This window comes from Sus scrofa, chromosome X (genome assembly GCF_000003025.6).
Source record: "Sus scrofa isolate TJ Tabasco breed Duroc chromosome X, Sscrofa11.1, whole genome shotgun sequence".
Classification (NCBI taxonomy): domain Eukaryota; kingdom Metazoa; phylum Chordata; class Mammalia; order Artiodactyla; family Suidae; genus Sus; species Sus scrofa.
In genome coordinates, this window is record NC_010461.5 from 50,335,706 (window position 1) to 50,358,130 (window position 22,425).

The 22,425-nt window shown below is 40.2% G+C and overlaps 1 protein-coding gene and 1 non-coding gene across 6 annotated transcripts in view; both read right to left on the reverse strand.

Annotated features, from left to right (window-relative positions):
* Window positions 1-22,425, reverse strand: part of ARHGEF9 (Cdc42 guanine nucleotide exchange factor 9) — a 418,109-nt gene that overhangs the window by 175,794 nt on the left and 219,890 nt on the right. The window contains exon 1 of one of the 5 annotated variants that reach the window (XM_005657810.3): window positions 443-590. The exons of 3 other annotated variants lie outside the window; for them this stretch is intronic. In XM_005657810.3, coding sequence (XP_005657867.1) covers window positions 443-472 — 30 coding nt within the window. In that variant the 5' untranslated portion in view covers window positions 473-590. Of the gene's footprint in view, window positions 1-442; window positions 591-22,425 lie in introns of those variants that run through there. One more of the 5 variants, XM_021080636.1, reaches the window with a different exon arrangement.
* Window positions 1,383-1,465, reverse strand: MIR1468 (microRNA 1468). Its single transcript, NR_128445.1, has one exon. It is a non-coding gene; the product is annotated as a microRNA 1468 (primary transcript).

Below are 22,425 nucleotides of genomic sequence, written 5' to 3' on the forward strand. Positions count from 1 at the left end.
TGGCTCATCCCAGGGCAGGGACACACACAGCCTATTTGGGGGACCATGCAGCTCTCCCATACTTCCCCCTCCACAATCCTGGGCTTTGTCACTGCCCCTCCCTCCCAACCTCGTGCCATCTCCCATGTCTCCAGACTCACTGCCCCCAGATCGCCCCTTTGTCTCTCTGGTATTCCAGATGACCCCCACTCCTTCCTTACTCTGGAGATGGTTAAGAATGCCAAGGGGGAAGGGAGGATGGGGAAGGGAAGGGGCTTTCCTAAGCAGGCAGGCAAGCAAGGGTTCCTAAAATGGCCACAGCAAGCTCGCTGATATCTCAAGGACAGCGGAGAGGGCGGTGGGCAGAGGCTAGGGGGCTCACTCCATGGCGGCTGGTGAAGGAACTGGGGGTGGGGCTAGGGGACTTCCTCAAGCAGAGGAAGCTGGGGCTATGTGCACTCACCATTCCCGATCCGCCCCTTATCCACTGCATCTTGCTAATGAAGTCCGGCTTCTCCAAGGCCCCGGTGGCTGGCGCGGATTGTCTCTGGATGGCTGGGCTGGCAGGGCTGGAGCAAGCGAAAGCCCCGAGCACCCCCCCCCGCCCCCGCCCCAGCCTCCCCTCCTCCACAGCCCTACAGCCCAATCCCCTCCGCCCCGACCTCGCCTTCAGTCAGGTTGTTTCATCGCTGCAGGCAGGCTCTGCCTTTTTGCCCCGCAGCTCCCGGCTCCCGCGGTGCTTGGCCTGGGGAAATGTGGGAGAGGGGCCCCAAGCGACTGCCTTTGTCCCCTGCCAAGGCCTGAGATCTGGGAGGTGGGGTGCTGGGAGAGGATGTGGGTGAATAACCTCCGCCCAGGAGAAGGCAGCTGCCAACTCTGCCTGCCTCCGGCTGCGCTAGAGTTAGATGCTGTTTATTGTGGGGCTCCCCAATCGTGTCGAGTCAGCGAAAAGTCCTTTCCAAAGTTGCCAGAGGTGTTGGGCCAGCCTCTGAAATAAGATCCAGCCCCAGTGGAGCATGCTAGCCTTCTCCTGTTTCCCTCCCCCCAGCACTCCTACATACTCCCCTGGGGTCTCCTCTCCTAGTGCTACTCTCTTAGGGCTTTCATCCTCATTATCCCTTTCACTCCTCAGAATAACCTTGTGGAGGCAGGCATTACTATCTCCATCTTATAGATAAATAAATCGAGGTTTACATGATGGAAGAGAACCATCTAAAGTCACATAAAAAAGATAAAATCTCAGCTTTACCCTCTGCAGCTTGTCATGCTTCTTTTTGCTAACACACACACACACGCACGCTCACACACACACACACACACACACACACACACACATGCACGCATACACACACACCCTAAGAATTCTTCTTCACACCCTTAGGAATATAAAAGGTAGCTTTTTGATGGATGAATTTTCCATTTGCTTATTTTGCTGAGAATGAGTCAAATGAACGTCAGCAAAACAGGCAAACGGAGAAACCACCCACCTCTTCATGATGCCCCTAACTCTGGGCAATTCAACCAAGGCTGCACTTTTGCATCTGCTGGGGGTTAATGCTATTAGTCACATTCATACCCATTAATAATGCATATAGCCTTATAATAACCCTGTGAGGAAGTCACTACAGGGAGTATTAATTAGCTCCCTATTACAGACATGAAAGAGACTGAAAGAAATTGAAAGACATTCACCCATGGTAGCACCACCAAACAAGACAAGAATCCAAGTCTCCTGACCCATAAGGAAGTTCAGGCAAGAAAGGAATTTCAACAACAGAAGTTGAAGCTACAGCAAGAAGGAATTAAATTGTGACGTCAGAAAGAAGTACCTTAAGGTGATTGGTATAAAGACATTAATGGCATACTACATATACCACCTTATTGTCTTCTACTTCCTAGCAAACTTTCCCCTCTTCATCCAAGCCATTGTTCTGATTAAACAGAGCTGACCAAATATTGAAGCAGCTGCCTTGATGAACACCCAGTCCTGGGAGGGGTATAAGCAGAAGCTGAATGGTTCTTTGGCGAGGGATTCCTGAATCAAATGTGAGCTTAGCCTGGGTGACCTTTCAACTTCCTTCCAAGTCTGAAAATTCAGTAATCAGATACTCTACAATGTCTCTTAATTTTCTCACCTTGGCACCTTCACTCACATTAAGCCTCTGCCAACCACCCCATTCAAGCTGTAATGACTCTAAGATCTCTTCAAGACCTGTCACTAGGCACATGGCCTCTAGAAAGCTTTCTTGGAATACTATAAAACCTGGTTTTATTATCTTTCATCTAATTTCTATAGAACCATCATTTAGCTTTCTCAAATGAAAATGATCTTTTACTTACTGGTTGTTATAGGCTGAATTGTGTCCCCCCCAAATTCATAGGCTGAAGTCCAAACCCCAATATTCAAAGATAGGGTCTTTAAAGAGGCAATTAAGTAAAAATAAAGGTATTAAGTTAGGTCCTAATCCAGTATGTCTGGTGCCCTTATAAGAAGAGGAAATTTGGACACAGGTGGGTATAGAAGGAAGATCATATAAAGACAAAGGAGAAGACAGCCATCCACAAGCTTAAGAAAGAGACCACAGAAAGACCACCTTGATCTTGGACTTTTTAGCCTTCGTAATTGTAAGAAAATAAATTTCTATTGTTTAAGCCACTCAGTCTGTTGTACTTTGTTATGGCAGCCCTGAAAAATTAATACCCTGGTAATATGTACATTTTTCTATTTATTGTCACTTAAATGGAAATATAATTTGCTTTTTTTAAAAAATAGGGCAATGAATTACTAACCTAGGTATCTCCTATAACAGTGATGGAGACACAGGAGATAACTAATAAAACTTGTATTGTTTTTTGATAGATACACTCATTCAGTAATATTATTTAGATCCTATGCCAAGTACTGGGGTAGCTACTCAAGATATAAGACAAAGTTCTTCATGAACCATACAATCTACTCAAAGTGGAGGGGAGATATACCAAAAAATAAATAAACAAGATAATTCAAGTTGTGATATAGTCTCTGAAGGATAGAAACCAATTTACATGTGAGAAGTCCTGGGATATAGAATTTGTCTATATCAATCAAGATCTAGTCAAGACAATAGAAACCACTCTAGGACTTTTAAAGAGAGAGATTTAATATAGGGGGCATAAAACACTGGAAGAACTAAGAAGCCAAATAGGGGATGGTGAGGCAAGCCAGCATTTAGCAACCACAGCAAACTGCCACCACTCCTAAAGCTAGATGGATAGTGGGAAAAGGTAATTTTGCCAGAACCCAGAAGCTTGTGCTAAACTGAAGCTAAAAGCATGGAGTTGGTGGCCTGATGGTGCAGGTGCCACGAATGAAGGAATTGTCCAACAGAAGCTGGAGTCATGGGGGAAATATTTTTAGAATACACCTCTCTGAAGCAGAAGGTAAAGGAAATACCCTGGCTTCTTCCATCATCCTGCCCACCAGTCTCACACAAGTGTCTCCTATTAGACAAAATAAGTGAGACAGCAAAGGAACCTAAGTAATTTAGTTTGCAAGAGAAGAGTAGAGAAGGAATCTGAGGGCAAATATTCCTTTTTTTTTTTTTTTTTTTTTTGTCTTTTGGCCATTTCTTGGGCCACTCTCGTGTCATATGGAAGTTCCCAGGCTAGGGGTCTAATTGGAGCTGTAGCTGCCAGCCTACGCCAGAGCCACAGCAACTCAGGATCCAAGCCGCATCTGCAACCTACACCACAGCTCAAGGCAACACCGGATCCTTAACCCACTGAGCAAGGCCAGATATCGAACTCACAATCTCATGGTTCCTAGTCGGATTCGTTAACCACTGCGCCACAACGGGAATTCCCCAAACATTCCAGTTTTAATGTATGTACCTAGAGACTCTTGTAGAAGAACAGATGTTGATCCCATAGACATAGACACCATTGACTTGAATTCATTACGTCTAGAGTGACTATTTGCCTAAACCATATGAGCAGTTAGAGGCATATGTACAAGGTAAAGGTATAAGCTCTGGGGCCAGAACCAGTTGAATTTTAGACAGATATCTCAGTAAAAAGTAAGCAAAGATTTAAATAGATGCTTCAGAAAAGAAGATTTATAAATGACCAATTATTCATGAAAGATGATCAATATCACTAGTTATCTGGGAAATAGAAATAAAACCACAATACCATGTTATGCTCTTGAAAATGCAATGCCAGTTTTCCCTAGTGGCTCAGTAGGTTAAGGATCCTGTGTTGTCATAGTGGCTTGGGTCACTGTTATGACATAGGTTTGATTCAGGACTAGGAACTTCTGCATGCTGTGGGTGCCACCAAAAAACAAAAAAATGCAATGTCCTATATACTAACAGAAGCAGATCAGCAGTTGCCTGGGAATGTGGCAGAGCTACTGATAGATTGAAAAAAGTTCACAAAGAAGCATTTGGGAGCGATGAGAATGTTTGTTATCTTGATTATGATGATGGTTTCACTTGTGTATAAATATGTAAAACTAATCAAAATGTACAGTTTACATATCTGAAGTTTATTATATGCCAATTAGCCTTAATAAATTATATATCAAGAAAAAAATACTTAAAATTAAATTTGGTACTTAATCTGACAGGTTATTTACTGTTCTGCATCTTGATAATGTTCTTATATGTGAAATAGGGGTAGTAACAGTGTTAACTTCAACCTCACAAGATTGTTTTGAAGATTTGAAAAATTCATCCATGGTAAGAAAGCACTTAGCACGGGGCCTGGAAATCAGTAAGCATTCAGAACAAGATAACAGAAATCTGGAAAAGGGGGTTTCCACAATCTTCGTTCCCCAGATCTTTCCCATTGAAGCCCTGCGATGTCCCAGAAGTCTATTTGGTACTTAGCCTGGCATCAGCTCTCAGGGGGACAAGTGTCAAATGCTAATGCCTCTTTTCAACCATAAACAGCCTAAGAAGAGAGACAATCTTAGGAATGTCCTCAATCTATTAAATTTTTATTTGAGTTCATTGTGATTCAAGTAGCCCAGAGATGGGCTTCTGGGGACAAAGGCACCAACCTAAGCTCTACCTGCTGTGGCTGTGGCTTTGTGCAGTGTTGAATTCACTACTGGTAGGTAACCTGTGACAAGGGCCCAGCTTCTCTGTCTCAGGTTTCCCAATTATTCAGTGAACATACTAATTGTCATTTACCTAATAGTGTTAAATAATCACTTATCTATAAATATCAAAGTTGGCAGGGATCTTCAATATTATCTCTCCAACATTCTCATTTTTTAGATGATAAAACACAGCCTCTAGGTATTAACGGGACTCCAAAAGTCACAAGGTAAGTTAGTGGATGAGCTAGAATGAGATTCAGACCCTTGACTCTTGACAATGAGTGAAATGAAGTAGTGAAAAAGGATAAAAATTAAAAGTACATGTGGTATTTGTCTTTCTCATGGCCTTGGAGAATAGACTTGTGGTTGCCCAGGGGGAGGAGGAGGGAGTGGGATGGATGGGGTGCTTGGGGTTAATAGATGCAGACAATTGCCTTTGGAATGGATTAGCAATGAGATCCTGCTGTGTATCACTGGGAACTATGTCTGGTCACTTATGATGGAGCATGATAATGTGAGAAAAAAGAATGCATACATGTATGTGTAACTGGGTCACCATGCTATACCGTAGAAAATTGACAGAACACTATAAACCAGCTATAATGGAAAAAAAATCATTATATAAAAGTAAAAAAAAAATAAAAAATAAAATAAATAAATAAAAGTACACAACTACTATAATGTTAGCATTGAGAGCCTAATGCTAACATTCATATTATAAATTGTATTATCTTGACAAATGATATTCAGTATATACATCGCTATCTATTCTTATTTACTCAACAAACATGTGTGCCTTCTATTAGCCAGGCATTGTGTGTTAAGCTCTGATTATATAACAATGAACAAGATAGACACCATTCATGCCTTTTTTCTATCCAATAAACAATAATGTAAATAAATATGCTAATCAGATGATGATAAATGCTATGAAAGAAAGTAAAAACATGGAGAGTAACTGTGGGGGAAGGAAGACTTTAGAGAAAGGAGATATTTAAGTTGAGGCCTATAGGATTAAAGTGAGTCAACCATGTTAAAGGGGGAAGTATTCCAGGAACAGAAAACAGAAAGTCCAAAAGTCCAAAGGATTGAATGCACTTAGAATTACCAGGAATTGAAAGCACAGGGAGGCTGAAATATAGAGAGAAAGTATGAGAGCTTCAGGGGACATATTTGACAGAAACATGCCACATAAAGCCTTGAAAATCATAGTAGAATATTTCTAATTTATTTTGAGAACAACAGGGAGAGAGGGGAGGGAATTTAGGGGTTTTAAGCAAGAGAATGAGTTGATCTCACCTACATTTGTAAAAGACCAACTCAGATTATTATGCGATAACAAAATAAATAAATAAATAAAACTGAAGGAAGGACAAGAGGTTGAAGCTTCTGCCGTCACCCAGGACAAAGATGATGTAACATGGGGTGGAAAGGCAGTGAAGATGATAAAGTGAGGTAAAAATATTTGAGATATATTTTAGAGGTAGAAACAACAGAACTTGGTGATGGGTTGTATATAGAGTACTTAGAGAAAGGAGGGAGGAATTATGGATGTCTCTAGGTTTTTGGCTTGAACAACAACTTGGTAGATGGTAGTACCATTTGATGATGTGAGAAGACTGGAACACAGGTATGGGGAGGAGAGGAAATCAAGACTTCCATTTAGGGTATGTTACATGTGAGCTGTCCTTTAGTCATATTATTAGAGGAGATGTCAAAAAGACAATTCAATACACAAGCCTAGAGCTCAGAGAGAAGATGTGCTTGGAGGTATACTTTTTGTAGTCATCCTCATGGAGATGGTATTTGAAGTCACAAGACAGGATGAGATTATTTAGAGATAAGAGTATAGATAGAAAAGGGTCCTAAAATGAAATTACAAGATAATTTAACACAACACACAAAAAATAAACTCAAAATGGATTAAAGACCTGAATATAAAGCCAAATACTATAAAACTCCTAGAGAAAAACAGGCAGAATGCTCTTTGACATAAATCACAGCAAAGTCTTGTTTGATCCACCTCCCAGAATAAAGACAATAAAGACACAAATAAACAAATGGGACCTGATTAAACTCAAAAGCATTTGCACAACAAAGGAAACTACAGAAAAAAAACAATAAAGAGACAACCCACATAATGGGAGAAAATCTTTGCAACCAACAAGGGCTTAATCTCCAAAATACACAAACAACTCACACAACTCAACAACAAAAAACAAACAACTCAATTGAAAATGGGCAGAAGACCTAGACATTTCTCCAAAAAAGACATACAGATGGCCAGCACGCACATGAAAAAATGCTCAGCATCACTAATTATTAGAGAAATGCAAATCAAAACTACAGGTCAGAATGACCATCATTAAGAAGTCTACAAATAACAAATGCTGGAGAAAGTGTGGGGAAAAGGGTATCCTCCTTCTTTGTTGGTGGAAATGTAAATTGGTACAGCCACCATGGAAAGCAGTATGGAGATGTCTCAGCAAACTAAATATAGAACTATCATATGATCCAGCAATATATATATTCCACTCCTGGGCATATATCCAGACAAAACATTCATTCAAAAAGAACATCTAGGAGTTCCCGTCGTGGCGCAGTGGTTAACGAATCCGACTAGGAACGATGAGGTTGAGGGTTCGGTCCCTGCCCTTGCTCAGTGGGTTAAGGATCTGGCATTGCTGTGAGCTGTGGTGTAGGTTGCAGATGCGGCTTGGATCCCGTGTTGCTGTGGCTCTGGCATAGGCTGGTGGCTACAGCGCTGATTGGACCCCTAGCCTGGGAACCTCCATATGCCACGGGAGCGGCCCAAGAAATAGCAAAAAGACAAAAAAAAAAAAAAAAGAACATCTAATCACTTGTGATGGAACATTGGAACATGACAAAGGATAATGTGAGAAAAAGAATATATATATATTCTTTCTTGCTGTACAGCAGAAATTGACAGAACATTGTAAATCAACTATAATAAAAAATAAAAATCTTGTAAAAAATGAAAAATTAAAGAAAAAAAACCAAAACCCCCAAAAGGTACATGTGCCCCTACATTCACTGCAGCACTATTCACAATAGCCAAGCATGGAAACAACCTAAATGTCCACAGAAAGATGAATAAATTAAGATGTGGCACTTATATACAACGGAATACTACTCAGCCATAAAAAATAATGAAATAATCATATTTGTAGTAAAATTGATGTAACTAGAGAGTCTCATACTAAGTGAAGTACATCAGAAAGGGAAAGACAAATACTAATATCACTTATATATGCAATCTGAAACTATCTGCAAAACAGAAATTGACTCACAGACATAAAGAACAGACTTGTGCTTGCCAAGAGAGAGAGGGGAAGAAGTGGGGTGGATGGAGAGTTTGGGGTTGGTAGATGTAAACTATTACATTTAGAATGGATAAGTTATGAGGTCCTATAGTACAGCAAAGGAGCATTATCCAATCTCTTGAGATATAACATGATGGAAGATAGTATGAGGAAAAGAATATATATATGACTGGGTCACTATGCTGTACAGCAGAAATTGGCACAACATTGTAAATCAACTATACTTTAATAAAAAATAAAATGAAAAAATAAAGTCTTAAGACAGGATGAGATTATTTAGATAGAGTGTAGATAGAAAGGGGTCCTAGAACAAGTCTTGAGGCTCTACAACAATTAGACTAAAGTTAAGTAGAGATGGGGTCAAAACTTGAGACTGAGCAGTAGTGGTCAGTAAGGTAGAAAGATACTCAGAAGAAATTGCATGCAGGTGAAAAAGGTTTTGAGGAATGACAACGAGAAATTGGATGGAAGAGATAAACTATGACCATTATATTAGTAATATGGTTGTAGTTGTTGGTATTGACAAGAGTAGCTTCATTACCACAAGGGTAACAGAATTTATACTCAAGTGAGTTGAGGCGTGAATGAGGGGGGAAAAGACTTAATGAAGGTTAAGAAGCAGAGAAGAGTGTAGATAACATTTTTATTTTGCTCTGAAGGGAATAAGAAATAGGGTAATATTTGGACAGGTATATGAAGTCAAGAAAGTCTTTCTTTTAAAAAAATAAACATAAAGTTAAGAGCATGTTCATATAATGATGGGAATGAGAAAGATAAGCTGATAATATAGGACCTTGCTACCTGCAGCATGGTCCACAAGCCAATAGCATTACCATCACCTGGACACTTGTTACAAATGCTGAAGCTTAGGCCCCATCTCAGACTTATGGAATCATAATTTGCTTTTAACTAGATATCCTGGTGATCTACATGTACATTAAAGTCTGAGAAGCACTGGTATAGCAGAAAGTCCTTCAGAAGGTGAGAGGGAAAGGGGTCCAGAGCATAAGAGACGATATTTGCTCTTGATAGGAACAGGGACACTTCCTGAATCTAGCAAGAAGGGAGACAAAGAAAAAGGACACAGATGTTGGTCCTGTATATTTGGTGAATGAAGAGAAGAGATGAAGCTGAGAGAGGGGTATGGAAGGAGGAATTATTGGATGTTGGAGGGAGGAGCAAGTATGAAATAGTCCTCTCACAGCAGTGGTTCTTAATCTTGGCTACATACAGGGATTATGAGGATAGCTTTAAAAAAGAAACACACCACTGTCTAAATTTCATCTTCAGGATTATGATTTAATTAAAATGAGGTATATTCTGGGCATCATGATTCTTATAAGATTCCTAGATGACTCTAATATGCAACTAAAGTTGACTGCCACTCTCTAAGACAAGAAAGTAAAAAGCAAAAACACTGGGGATATGTAGTAATGTTTTCGGGAAGTGTTGATTGCCAAGTTGAGCTTGTGGTAAAGTAAAATCAAGCAGCTCAACTGTGAGACTTTTATTCAGTCTATTTTGCTGCTCAAGCACGGGTATAGAAAAGATAGGTGGGGATGAAATCTGGGGGCTACTTGCCAGAAAAACAATGGAAAAATAAATGGGCAATCATTTCAGAGTTGAAATCATTTTCAAGGGAGTGATCACAATAACAGACCAGGGAATCTAAGCTGGACAGAAGGGAAAATAGGACAATAGGTGATAAGTAATGGGGTAAAGTTAATGGAATATGGGAGTCAATTAATTGGAGATCTCAGTGATATAGAACAATTGCTGGTACAGCAGAACCAGAATAAGTGGGCTGGGAAGAGCAGGACAGTGATCAGAGGGGAGATGCCTGAAGTCAAGATTCTGGAGGCAATTAATTTAATTACTTCCTATAACAAAATCTAGGATGTTACCACCAGAGTCTTCTGACTGAGATGAGTGACAGTGAGGCCAGGGCTGAAGAGGCCATCTACAGGAATGTTGAGGTTAAACAGATCAGAGACAGATTAAAAATAAGTGTGATCCACAAGTTAAATCTTCAATGAGAGAGGAAGAATGTCCAGACTCTGTCAGCCAAAAATTATATATAAAACACCTATTATGTGACAAGTTATTTTCTAGTTACTGAGGATATGGCAGTGAACAAGACAGCTCTCTCTCCTCAAGGAGCTTATATTCTAATGGAGACGTTTGGACATTGAACAAAAAAAAATAAGTAAATTAACATTAGGTGCTGAATAGTTATGAAAATAATAAATAGGGTGATATAATAAAAGGTAATTGATAAAGGATGATATTGTTTTAGCTTGTTGGCCAATGAAGTTCTCTCTGAGGGAGTGACAGACATCTGAACTGATGCCAAAATAATGACAACAAACCAGCCATGCAAAGATCTGGGTGAAGAGCATTCTAAATAGGAAACAATAATAAAAGCCAAGACCCAGAGATGGAAATGAGACTGATATGTGCAAGGGGCAGAAGAAAGCCAACATGGCAGAATACAGTGAAGCTTAAGACAGTTTGGGGGGATGATGTCAGAGAAGCAGACAGGGCCAGAATGTCAGGAGATGAAAGTGAAAAATGAAGGGACTGTCAGTGGCAGAGGCAGATGGTTTGTGCTTCCAAGGAGCTGAGAGTTTGAAGACAGGAGAGGAAGAAATGAGAAACATGATAGATATCATCTCAAATAAGCTAACGTAGTGAAGAATTTAAAGCAAGATGTCAGTGTAATAGAAAAAGTGTGGGAGTTCCCTTCATGGCTCAGCAGTTAACAAACCCAGTTAGGATCTATGAGGATATGGCTTCGATTCCTGGCCTCACTCGGTGGGTTAAGGATCCACCATTGCCATAAGCTGCGGTGTAGGCCACAGACACAGCTCAGATCCCGTGTTGCTGTGGCTGTGGCTGTGGCATAGGCTGGCAGCTGTAGCTTGAATTGACCCCTAGCCTGGGAACTTCCATATGCTGTGGGTACAGCCCTAAAAAGAAAAAAAAAATCCAATTGGATGACTATTCAAGGTCATCTAACTCCTTGTTACTACTCAAAGTCTGGACTTCAGATAAGTGGCATCAGCATCACCTAGGAGCTTATTAGAAATGCAGAAACCCAGGTCCAGCACAGGCCTACTGACTTTGCATCAGTATTTTCACAAAATTCCCAGTGAATAACATGTACATTAAAGCATGGAAAGCTCAGCTCTAGACCAAGCTCCTGTCACTATATTGGAATCATCAAGATAATTTTCTTTTCTTAAAAAAAAAGAATAGGAAACATCTTCATCTGCATTTGGAAGCATAATTAATAGTCAGAGATGTTGAGATAGCTAGGGCTCCTGTTTTGGGGAAGTAGGTTTGCTGGACATGTGGATTCTCATTTCTTCTGTGGGGCCATCAGCTAAGATAGTCATTTGTCTAGGAATGAATTCCTCATCCCTAAGTTTCCCAAGAAGCATTCTGACCTTGCAGACCTAGATCAGAGAAGAGTCCCATTGGACTCCAGAGACACATGAAGCAAGCTCTTAAAGTAGCTTCAAGCAGCTGAAGGAAGAGCAGGAAGTGGCCACACTTGTCTTTCTTCAGGCTTGGGCAGGCAAAGTGTGGAAACAGGGATCAATGAGCTGCTACAGAAAGCACCACCCCAGAATGTAAGGGTCCTTGGCCCAATTGCCCTCCCCCAATGCCACTTTTTTATTTTATTTCATCTTTTTAGGGCCGCACCTGTGGCATATGGAGGTTCCCAGGTTAGGGGTCTAATCGGAGGTGTGGTTGCTGACCTATGCCAGAGCCACAGCAACACAGGATCCGAGCTGTGTCTGTGACCTACTCCGCAGCTCACAGCAACGCCAGATCATTAACCCACTGAGCGAGGCCAGAGATCAAACCCGCAATCTCATGGTTCCTAGTCAGATTCGTTTCTGCTGTGCCACAACAGGAACTCCCCCAAATGCCACTTTAGCTTGATCACAGAGACCAGCCAGATGAAAAGCCTATTCCTTCCTCTGCAGTGGAGACTCATTAGTTACTTTCCTCCTCTAAGCTCTCCAGGGGCTCTTTATTCTCAAGTTTGGATAAATGAAGTGACTTCAAGTTCATCTCATCCATCCTCTTTTCCTAGCATTCACCCCTTTCCTCTTTGTTTCCCTCCCCTCTCTCCCATGCCATGTCTTTCAGCCTGAAACAACTTCCTATCTAAGGAATTTGCTTTCCATTCAACTATTCATTTTTAGTACAAAGGCAGGAGCTGAAATAACTGCATGAAGAGTTTCATTTGGATGAACAGAATTAATCTCCATCTGGGCAGAGGTATTGTTTACACAACTTGGGTGGATTCAGGACCTGCAAAGCTCATGAACAATATGAATCTGTTCAAAGGTTCTCTGGCAAGCCAGACTCACATGTTAATGTCCAACCTTATGAGGTGGTGAGTTTCCCACATTTGAAGGCATCCAAGTAGAGTCTGGAAGAGTACCTGCCAGAGATGCTGTAGAATGAATCTTCCACTCATGGAAGTCTGTGTTAGAGAACCACACAAAGAAGTCAGTGAGCCAAGATGAAAAAAGCACTGGACTGGAAGTTGAATGAGTGCTGAGTTGCTGTGCAAACCACTCAGTCTTTTCATCTGTCAAATGGTGTTTTTAGAGTCTCTTAATGCCTTTTGGACCCGTGCTTTTACAGAGTATAGGGGGGGTCCTGGGGGACCTAGGGGAGCCTAAGCAGGAAGGTCTCTGGGCCTCAGTTCAACCAGGGTGTTTCTCCTTTCATCTGCTTAATGCATTCAATTTCTAGGTAAGATTCTGGTTGAACAAAGCATCCCTGCTGCTAAAAACAAACAAACCGAGACTACTTCAAAGGCTGTAAATGAAAGTCTGGCCAACAGTGCACCATAGTGTTTTAAATTTTTGGATGTTCAACAATATATATTTTTAAATCAGGATATTTCATATAAAAGTCTGGAAATATTGATTCTCTTGAAATATCAGAAAGTCTTGCAGCTTGGGGCTTATATTCCTACCTTGTAACAATTAGTTGGAACTAGGCAGCAGCTGCCTCCTTTAGAGCCAGGGCCCCTGACTACTGGCCCCTGCCTAGTGTCTACAGACATCTGAGTGGTGACCCCTGTCCTCTAGGGCTCCCTGACCTTTGGGTTCTTTAGCCCCCCCACAGCTATGGGCAAACCTAGAATTGGGCACTCAAAGAATGGTTATGTCTATAGAGGGGTATAGTCCATGCAGAACAGTGCTTTTTCAAACTTTAATATCCATGGATGTCATTGTTAAAAATGAAGGTTCTGATTCAGTTAGGTCTGGAGTGGGACCTGAAGTTCTATATTTATAACAGTCTACCAGGTTATACAGACACTGTTGGCCCTTAGACCATACTTATATAAGTGAGAGGTCAGTAGAAAGAGCAAATAAATAAAGAAGCAAGTGTCATGGCCTCCAGCTCCAGCTCCAGCTCTCATTGAGAGCTACTTTGGGGAAACTACTAAACCATCTGTTTAACAGGCTTGCTAAGCCATCTTCCAGTTAGGTAGTAAAAAGACAAGAAACTCTCCTAGCCAGAGAAGTGCTTGACCAGGAAAAAAATTACAAAGAAAGTCAGCAAGGTGTCCATTTAATGAAAGGTAAGGCTCCTTCTAGATGACTTCCCCCTGCCCCCATAAACCTGGATAACTCTCAGGTACCAAGTGCTGACTCCTAAACTCCAAGGGAAGTTTGATTTGTTGGTGAAGGTGCTGAGGAGGGTCAGGGAGAGAAGAGAGAAAAAAGGGGGGGGAGAAGTAGAGGGAGGAAAATAAGAGGAAGATGAAGAAGATAAACTGAAAAGAGAAGAATGAAAAGGAGAGAAAAGAGGAGGAAGTGATGGTGGGAGAACAAAGAGGATAAAGAAGGAAGAGGAGGAAGCAGTGATGGACGAGGTGGAAAGAGAAAAGGAGAAGAAGAGGGAGGAGGAGATCTGGAAGAAAGAAAATGAGGAGGAGGGGGAAAAGAAGTTGAGCTTAAGAGATCAAGGCTTAGACTTCTCCTAAAGGCTCCTACCTTGCTAGAATCCTCCATCCTCATCTGGTCCCTCCTCACAGCAGGGCATCCTTATGGTAGTATCCTAAAGCCCCTTTCTGACTCTAAAATTCTATGATCTTCTGAAATGCTATGGCAACAGGATGAGGTGGCTCCATCTAGCCTGTTCTCCTGGTTTGCTTATGATGAACCGTTTCTATATATCACCTGTTGCAAAGCAGGAGCCACCCACCCACACACATGCTTCCTCTTCCTGGTATGGGTGGATTCACAGAATTCATCAGGTTTCTGTGGAAGTCCTAGAGTGAGGGAAAAACCAGGAAAGGGGACATACACACATACATATAATTCCTTGCTAAGTTCTATGACATTTCTTCTGTATGTCCTCTCCTTTCCATACCTATAACCACTGCTCCAGGTCAGTTCTTCATTTATTTCTCTCCTTACCATCACATCAGCTCCTAAGTGTCAACATACCTCCATTTTTGCTTCCTCTAATCCATTCTCACACTGCTGCCAGAGTTAGAACCCTAAACATTACTTGATCCTCATCTGATGAAACATTTTTAATAATTCACCATTGCCTACAAAATGAAGTTCAAAATATTTAGCAAGATATTGACAATTTTCTACAATTCTCTACATCTTGCCCTAAGTCCTCTTCTAAATCCTTTTTAATTTCTCTACATATCCACATTTTCCAGTTCACATGCTTTTTAAAAAATATCCCCTGACACTTTCCCCCCCTACATTCACTTTTCTAAGTCCTAGCCATCCTTCCAAGCCAGGTTCAAAAACCATCTTTTCTATGATGCTTCAACCCAGGTTGAAATCTATCCCTTTCTCTGAATGCTAATGACATTTTACTGAAACCCTTTTTAAATCATTTGCTACTGCTTGCTTTATGTAGTTAGCTGTTTATGAGCTTGTCTCCCCTGCATAATTTTGCTTCCCTTCAGCCTCTGGCAAAGCCCTTAGTGTTGAGGGGCTCAGAAAATATTTGTTGAGTGAAATGATGTTCAGAGAAGGGATAAAAAATAGTCGGGCATAGGTTCAGGGAATGGCAGATTCTAAGAAGGGCAGGGTGGGCCATGAAGGGTCCAACCTTCACTAGGCACTCTAGGAGTATCTCCATCTCCCACAACCAATGTTTCTCTTGATTCCTCAAATTCCATGATTAGAATTACCCCCTTTGGAACTGGAGACATTTGGAGGTCTCCAAGAAAAGAAAATAGCCTTGAAAGGGGGCACCCATTGTAAAGGAATGATTTTCAAAGGGTGGTATGCAACCTTCAGGGAACTAAAGTGGACCCATTTGGGTAATAAAATCAATTAAGTGTGTCCTGAACAGCTTTTTTTGTTTGTTTGTTTTTACTAAAGAGAAAATATCAGACTACAAAGGAAATAGTAAGAATATTATTCCATGAAAAGTTTGAATTTTGTATGTTAGTTGTGATGTTGAATATATATTTTTGATATGGGTCCCAGTCAGAACATTTGTTTGTTTGGTTGGTTTTTGTCTTTTTAGGGCCACACCCATGGCATATGGAGGTTCCCAGTCTAGGGGTCCAATCGGAGCTGTAGCCGCCAGCCTACGCCACAGCCACAGCAATGCTGGGATCAGAGCTGCGTCTGCAACCTACACCACAGCTCATTGCAACGCCGGATCCTTCACCCACTGAGCAAGGCCAGGGATCGAACCCACAACCTCATGGTTTCTAGTCGGATTCGTTAACCACTGAGCCACGACGGGAACTCCCAGTCAGAACATTTAAATATATTTTCCTAAACCAACACTGGCTGGAAGCAAGATGCATACTTGAGCTAGTTACTTTATCTTTCTGTATCTTAGTTTCCTCATCAAAGAACAGGAATACTAATACTACCTATATCAAAAATTTGCTGTGAGGAGTAAATAAGTGAATGTACACAAAGTCTTTAGCACAGTTCAGTTAGTTCTGATGATGGTGATTAACTACAAAGTAGAAGTAGGACATAGGGTTGAATAGAATGCAGTAAACATCTCTAAGGATGGTGGAATACCTGAACAGATCTGTTGCAGGCCACATGGACTGACACTGATACACAGTAGGTAAAGCTTTGATGCAGACTATATATAGTCAGACACACACACATGTATGTGCACACACACATACACACACAGTAGCCCCACGAAGACTAGTCTCTACCAGCAGCCAGGTGTGCTTGTCACTTTGCTCTTGTGAGGAATCTGGGCCTGTCAAAAAGCAAGCTGTTTGGGGTCTAATATCCAGGAAGGCCAAAATAAAAAGGGGGCCTAAGATGGACAGCCAGTTGTGTTAAGAGTTATGAAAATATTCTAGGCTCCAAAGCCCAGAGCCTAGATTAAAAGAGCCTCATGAAATGCTGGTGGCCAGACAAATGAAATACAGACAGGTATAAGATCACTTGCTTATTTTCCATCACTCTCTCCTTTTGGTTTGTGATTCTTCTGTAAGTCTGCCACTTTGTCTTAAGATGGTTAGGTCTATTTTATATTCTTGGGGAGAGGGAAAGCATATAAGGGAGTAGTGGGGGAGAGGAATTACTATCACTTATTTATTAAAAGAATATTTATTGGGTACATTCTATGTGCTAAGCAATCCTGTTCCTGGCATTGGGAATATTTTGGGGAATAAAGCAGTCAAAAGTTTTGTGGAACTTATATTCTAGGAGGAAAAGACAGATAATGGAAAAATAAATGAATAATAAAACATTTGGTACATCATAACTACTGTTGGGGGATGAAAAGCACAGAGGAAGATAGGGGTAGCAAGTGTGCACTTTTTAAAAGGATAGTCAGTGACAATTTCACTGAGAAGACATATGAACCAGACATGATTAGGGTGAAAAAGCAATGCAGACATCTGAGGTGAGAGTGTTCAAGGCCTTTAGACTGGAGTATGCCTAGTGGTTCTGAAGACAAGAGGGAAGGACAATGTAACTTGAGAGGAGTAAGCACTAGGAGACTTGTGGGAAATGAGGTTATGGAGGTAATGGGCCTAATCATGTAGGGTCTTAGAGATTATTGTGAGTATTAGACTTTTATTCTAAGTGAGATGGAAAGAAAATAAAGGATGTTGAGCAGAGGAATGACATGTGGCATGATTTGACTTAAGTTTTAACAAGCTTACTCTCACTGCTGTATAGAGAATTGACTCTAGGGGTCTAAGGGAGGAAACAGAAAAAACAGTAAGGAGAATATAAAGCAGTAGTAGTGAGAGAGGATGGTAATATAGACTAGGGTGGTAGCATAGGAAATAGGGAAAGTAATTGATTCTACATGACTTTTGTTTTTGTTTCTGTTTTTGTTTTGCGTTTTAGGGCTGCACCTGCGGCATATGGAAGTTCCCAGCCTAGGGGTCAAATTGGATCTGCAGTAGCCAGCCTATGACAGCCACAGCAACATGGAATCTGAGCCATGTCTGCAACATACACCACAAAGCCAGATCCTTAACCCACTGAGCAAGGCCAGGGATCGAAACTGCTTCCTCATGGATATTACGTTCATTTTCTGCTGAGCCACAACAGGAACTCCTATATGATTTTTAAAGGAAGAACCAACAGGATTTCCTGACAAATTGGATGTGACATATGAGAAAATGAACCATCAAAATATTTGGTCTGAGAATCTAAAAGAAAGTAGCTGTAAGTTACTATCAACTGAGGTAGGGAAGAGTGCAGGAGAAGCAGATATGAAGTTTTATGTCAAGAGCTCAGTTGGAGACATATTAAGTTTGAAATGCCTATTAGATATCCAAGTGGAGATGTTGAGTAGGCTTAGATATGTTAAGGAAGGACAGGCTGGAGGTATAAATTTGGAGCCATTAATGTATAATATTTAAAGCCCATGAGGCTAGATGAGGAATTCACCAAAGGAGAGCATACAAATGGAGAAGAGAAGTGGTCCAAGGACCTAGCCCTGGGGCCTTCCAACATTTAGAGGCTGGGAAAATGAGGAGAAAAGAGCAGAGGAGTGTAAGAAGGAGAGGTAGGAGTGAAGCCAGGAGAGTGCAGAAAACTAAGGAAGAAAGAGTTTCAAGGATGAAGGAGTAGTCAACTTTTTCAAGTGCTGCTTAGAGGTTGAAAAGGGAGCTAGCCCCATGGCAAGCTGATATAATAGTGGTACCTGTTTTCAGGGAAGGGGAAGTTTTGCTCCCTACTTAACAACTCCCGGAGAAGCCTATATAGAGGTAGTGTGGCATCAAGTTTCTGGCTCAATCAGCACATGGAACTGGGCTGGATTGGCCATCAATCCTGTGTGTTTGGTGTGTCACATGAGACATTTAACACAGTAAAGCAGCTGTAATAGTGAGCCATATTGGAAAATATGGCCCACCAGTCACAGATATAGAGGAAGTAGCTACTCACAGGTTATAATTAGAAGCACACTAGGAATAATCAGAAGCACCCTCTTCAAATATCCTCCCACTCCATGATCAGATTCTGGGCTTTCTTATTTATTCAATAAACCTATGTGTGAGGCACTGTTTTGAGCACTTACAGATAATAACTCAATGAATCCCCACAACCCTGCAAGGTAAATTCTATAATTATATCATTTCTACAGATGAAGATACTGAGGCAGGGAGAATCTAAGTGACTTGCTCAGTTGTGCACACTCAGAGGTAGAGCCAGAATTGTATCCCTGCTCTCTCAAGTGTAAATGCTCTTAACCTTTTACATAAGGCGCTAGCAGGTGTGGGCCAAATCCTATACACTTCCTATTTTTGTACATTTGTGAGGGTTGCTTAAAACAAGGAAAAATATGCAACAGAGGCCTATTGTGCCCAACAGAATTCAAAATATTTACTATTAGTCTCTTTATAGAAAAAATTTACCACCCCTACTCCAAACTATAAAATAGGAAAGATAATACCTCTAATTGGTTGTGGGTATACCAAATGATGTAGTTTATAGAAAGCACATGTAGGTGTTCAAAATAGCAGGGTTTTTTATATTAATTTTATATTCCTTCTTCCATCATCCCTCAGCTTCCTGCACACTCCCCCAAAGGAATTCCTCTTAGAGTTAACTCAAACCGGCACTCCCCATTCTTCCACCAATGTTTGCAGAAATGTTAGCAGAAATAATCCAGCAAGACAGCAATACCAACCATTATCAGTTGATGTCACCATTGAATACAGCATATTTAAAAAATTAAGTTCAATACAACTTTCAGTGGCATTAAAATTCCTAAGTGAATTGGATTAAGTAAGTAGGTTCTATTTAAGAAATTCTTGAAGGAATTTCCCGTTGTGGCTCAGCACTAACGAATCCAATTAGTATCCATGAGGATGTGGGTTCAATCCCTGACCCTGCTCAGTGGATTAAGGATCCAGCATTGCCATGAGTTTTGGTGTAGGTTGCATACATGGCACAGATCCCTCATTGCTGTAGGCTGGCAGCTGCAGCTCTGATTCAACCCCTAGCCTGGGAACTTACATACGCCGTGGGTGCAGCCCTAAAAAGCAGAAATTAATTAATTAATTAATTAAATAAAAGCAAGCTGGTGTAAAACTAGAATTTGTTTCCTCTGTTAAGAGGACAAAGTTTTCTTGGAATATTGATCTCCTTTTAATAATAGATTGTAACGTTTATTTATATTTACTGATAATCTGTTATAACTTTCTGTATTTGCCTTTGAAATCTTTTATTGTCACTTTGGTTAAGTGAACAAGCGTTATTTCATAGTGACCTATGATCACATTTGAATAAGTGTTTTAAAACCTTTTTGATAATTTTTGACAAACTTCCCCCAAATCAAATTCTGATGAAGTTCATTTGACCTCTATTTAATTTTGAGGATTTCTAAACCCCCCCACAATACTCAAAAGATTTGTTTTCACTCCTTGTCAAAGAGAGATATTAAACTAATTAGGCTTATTTGGTATATTAAATTACCTGGGAAGTGTTGTCAAATGAGTGATAAATATTCTTAGGTTATATGAAATGGGTAAATGTTATTAATATAGATATACTAGATATTATATGGAATTACTAAATATATGATATGTACTGGTAAAATGTTATCAGTCGTAATTCTAATTATTCCTTAAAAACTTGTATATCACAGCAATAACCAAGTTTCTTTGTAAATTGTGTAGTAATCAGATCTTTGATCACGTCTTTCGTCATTCATAGAGAGTTTTGTTTCATTCTGATGCCTTTGAAAAAATGCTCATCTTCAAGAAGATTCATAGAAAGGACTTTTTAATAATTTTCAGGTCATACCACTGAACTGGGTAAAAATTTTTTAAATTCTAATGGAAACCTTAACAGCTTAATAAAACTGTTGCAGGAGTTTAAGACTGAATGAATCAGTGGATGTGGTTATAATTTTTATGGTTCCTATCTTAAATATTGCTGGCTTTTAATCTGTGTTTTCTAGATATAAGGAAATTATGACATAACAATTTGGTAAATTATACCTTTGTAAGCAGAATTGAAACATTTATCTTTTCTCTCTACCTGATCCCTCCAGAGACTGGAAACTTTTATGTTCCTAGTAGCCTTATCAAGTGAATAAATAAGGTGAATATATATAACTGAATCACTTTGCTGTACAGTAGAAATCCACACAACATTGTAAATCAATTACACTTCAATAATTTTTTTTAGAAAAGAATATATCTTCCTTAGGTTGTTGGATGTATTTATACGGGATGTATTTATATGGCTAACTATGATCATCCAGACTATGATCATTTAAGTTTAAGGGTCCTCCTTATGTTGTGAATAATTAAACCATTATAAAGATAATCAGCCTAATGACACTAGGAAATTGGGCTGGACATCTTGTGAACAATGACAATATATCATTTCCCTTAAAGGAAGGATTGGTATGGAACAGACTAAGTCAGAAGACCTAGAAATAAACTGGACTGCACATAATGGAAGTTCTTGACTTAAATTCTTACCTGTGACCTTACAATGCAACTAGCTATATATTACCTGTATTCTGCCTATTTTACAAGATTGTTATTTCTTGCATTACCAAATATTGACTGAGCCTCTGATAAAATGATGATGAGGTGACTTGACTGGCTATATATATAGTACAATATAAGGCCAACAATTATAATAGTGTAGCTCTAAATATAGGAAGAAGCAACAAGAGGGAATATTTCCCTGGACCATGACAGACTACTAAAACATGTGGTCCAGAGACTTCTGGCTGTTAATATGATCTAATCCAGTAAAATTGCATTGAGTGGCCTGTCAACAAAATCCTGACCTAATCTAGGAATGAGCATTCCTAAGCATTCCTAGCACCATAGGACAAAATGGTAATGAAATATGTCCCAAACCATGGTCAAAATTTATGACCATGAAGGGGTAGGCACCGATAAAAAAATATATTGCTTGCCATCTAGTTCTATAAGAAATAAGTCACTAGGCACTGCAGTCTCTGATCTTTAACATGACCCAAAGGAGTCCATGGTGGATTTCAGAATGAGGCACTCTGTGCTCTGGGGAAACAGGCAGCTATATATTTTCAGGAGAAAAATTTTATGAACCCAAACTCTTACATCTTCTCATACTTAGAAAAGCACTAAAACCATTCACTAAGATATCTGTTCCTCATGACTTCTACTGAGCCATGTACCCTCTTCACCAAATTCACATATATACTGACCTCTGCACTTCCTCAGAGCTATCTGAGAGGATGTCTTCTGGGCTGTAATCTTCAGTAAGTCCCCAAATAGAACTGAAACACAGCTTTAATGTTGTGTACTTTATTTTTAGTCAAAATTTTATCAGTGACTTGAAAATAAGGAGATTATCCTGGATTATCCTTAAAAGTGGAAGAAGGAGGTATAGGTGTCAAAGTGATGTGATGTGAAAAAGACTTGACCAGCCATTGCTGGATTTGAAGATGAAAGATAGGCTTGAACTAAGAAATGCTGGCTGCCTCTGAATCTGGAGAAAGCAGGAAATCTATTCTTTCCTAAAGCCTCCAAAAAAAAAAAAAAAAAACTGCAATATTGTT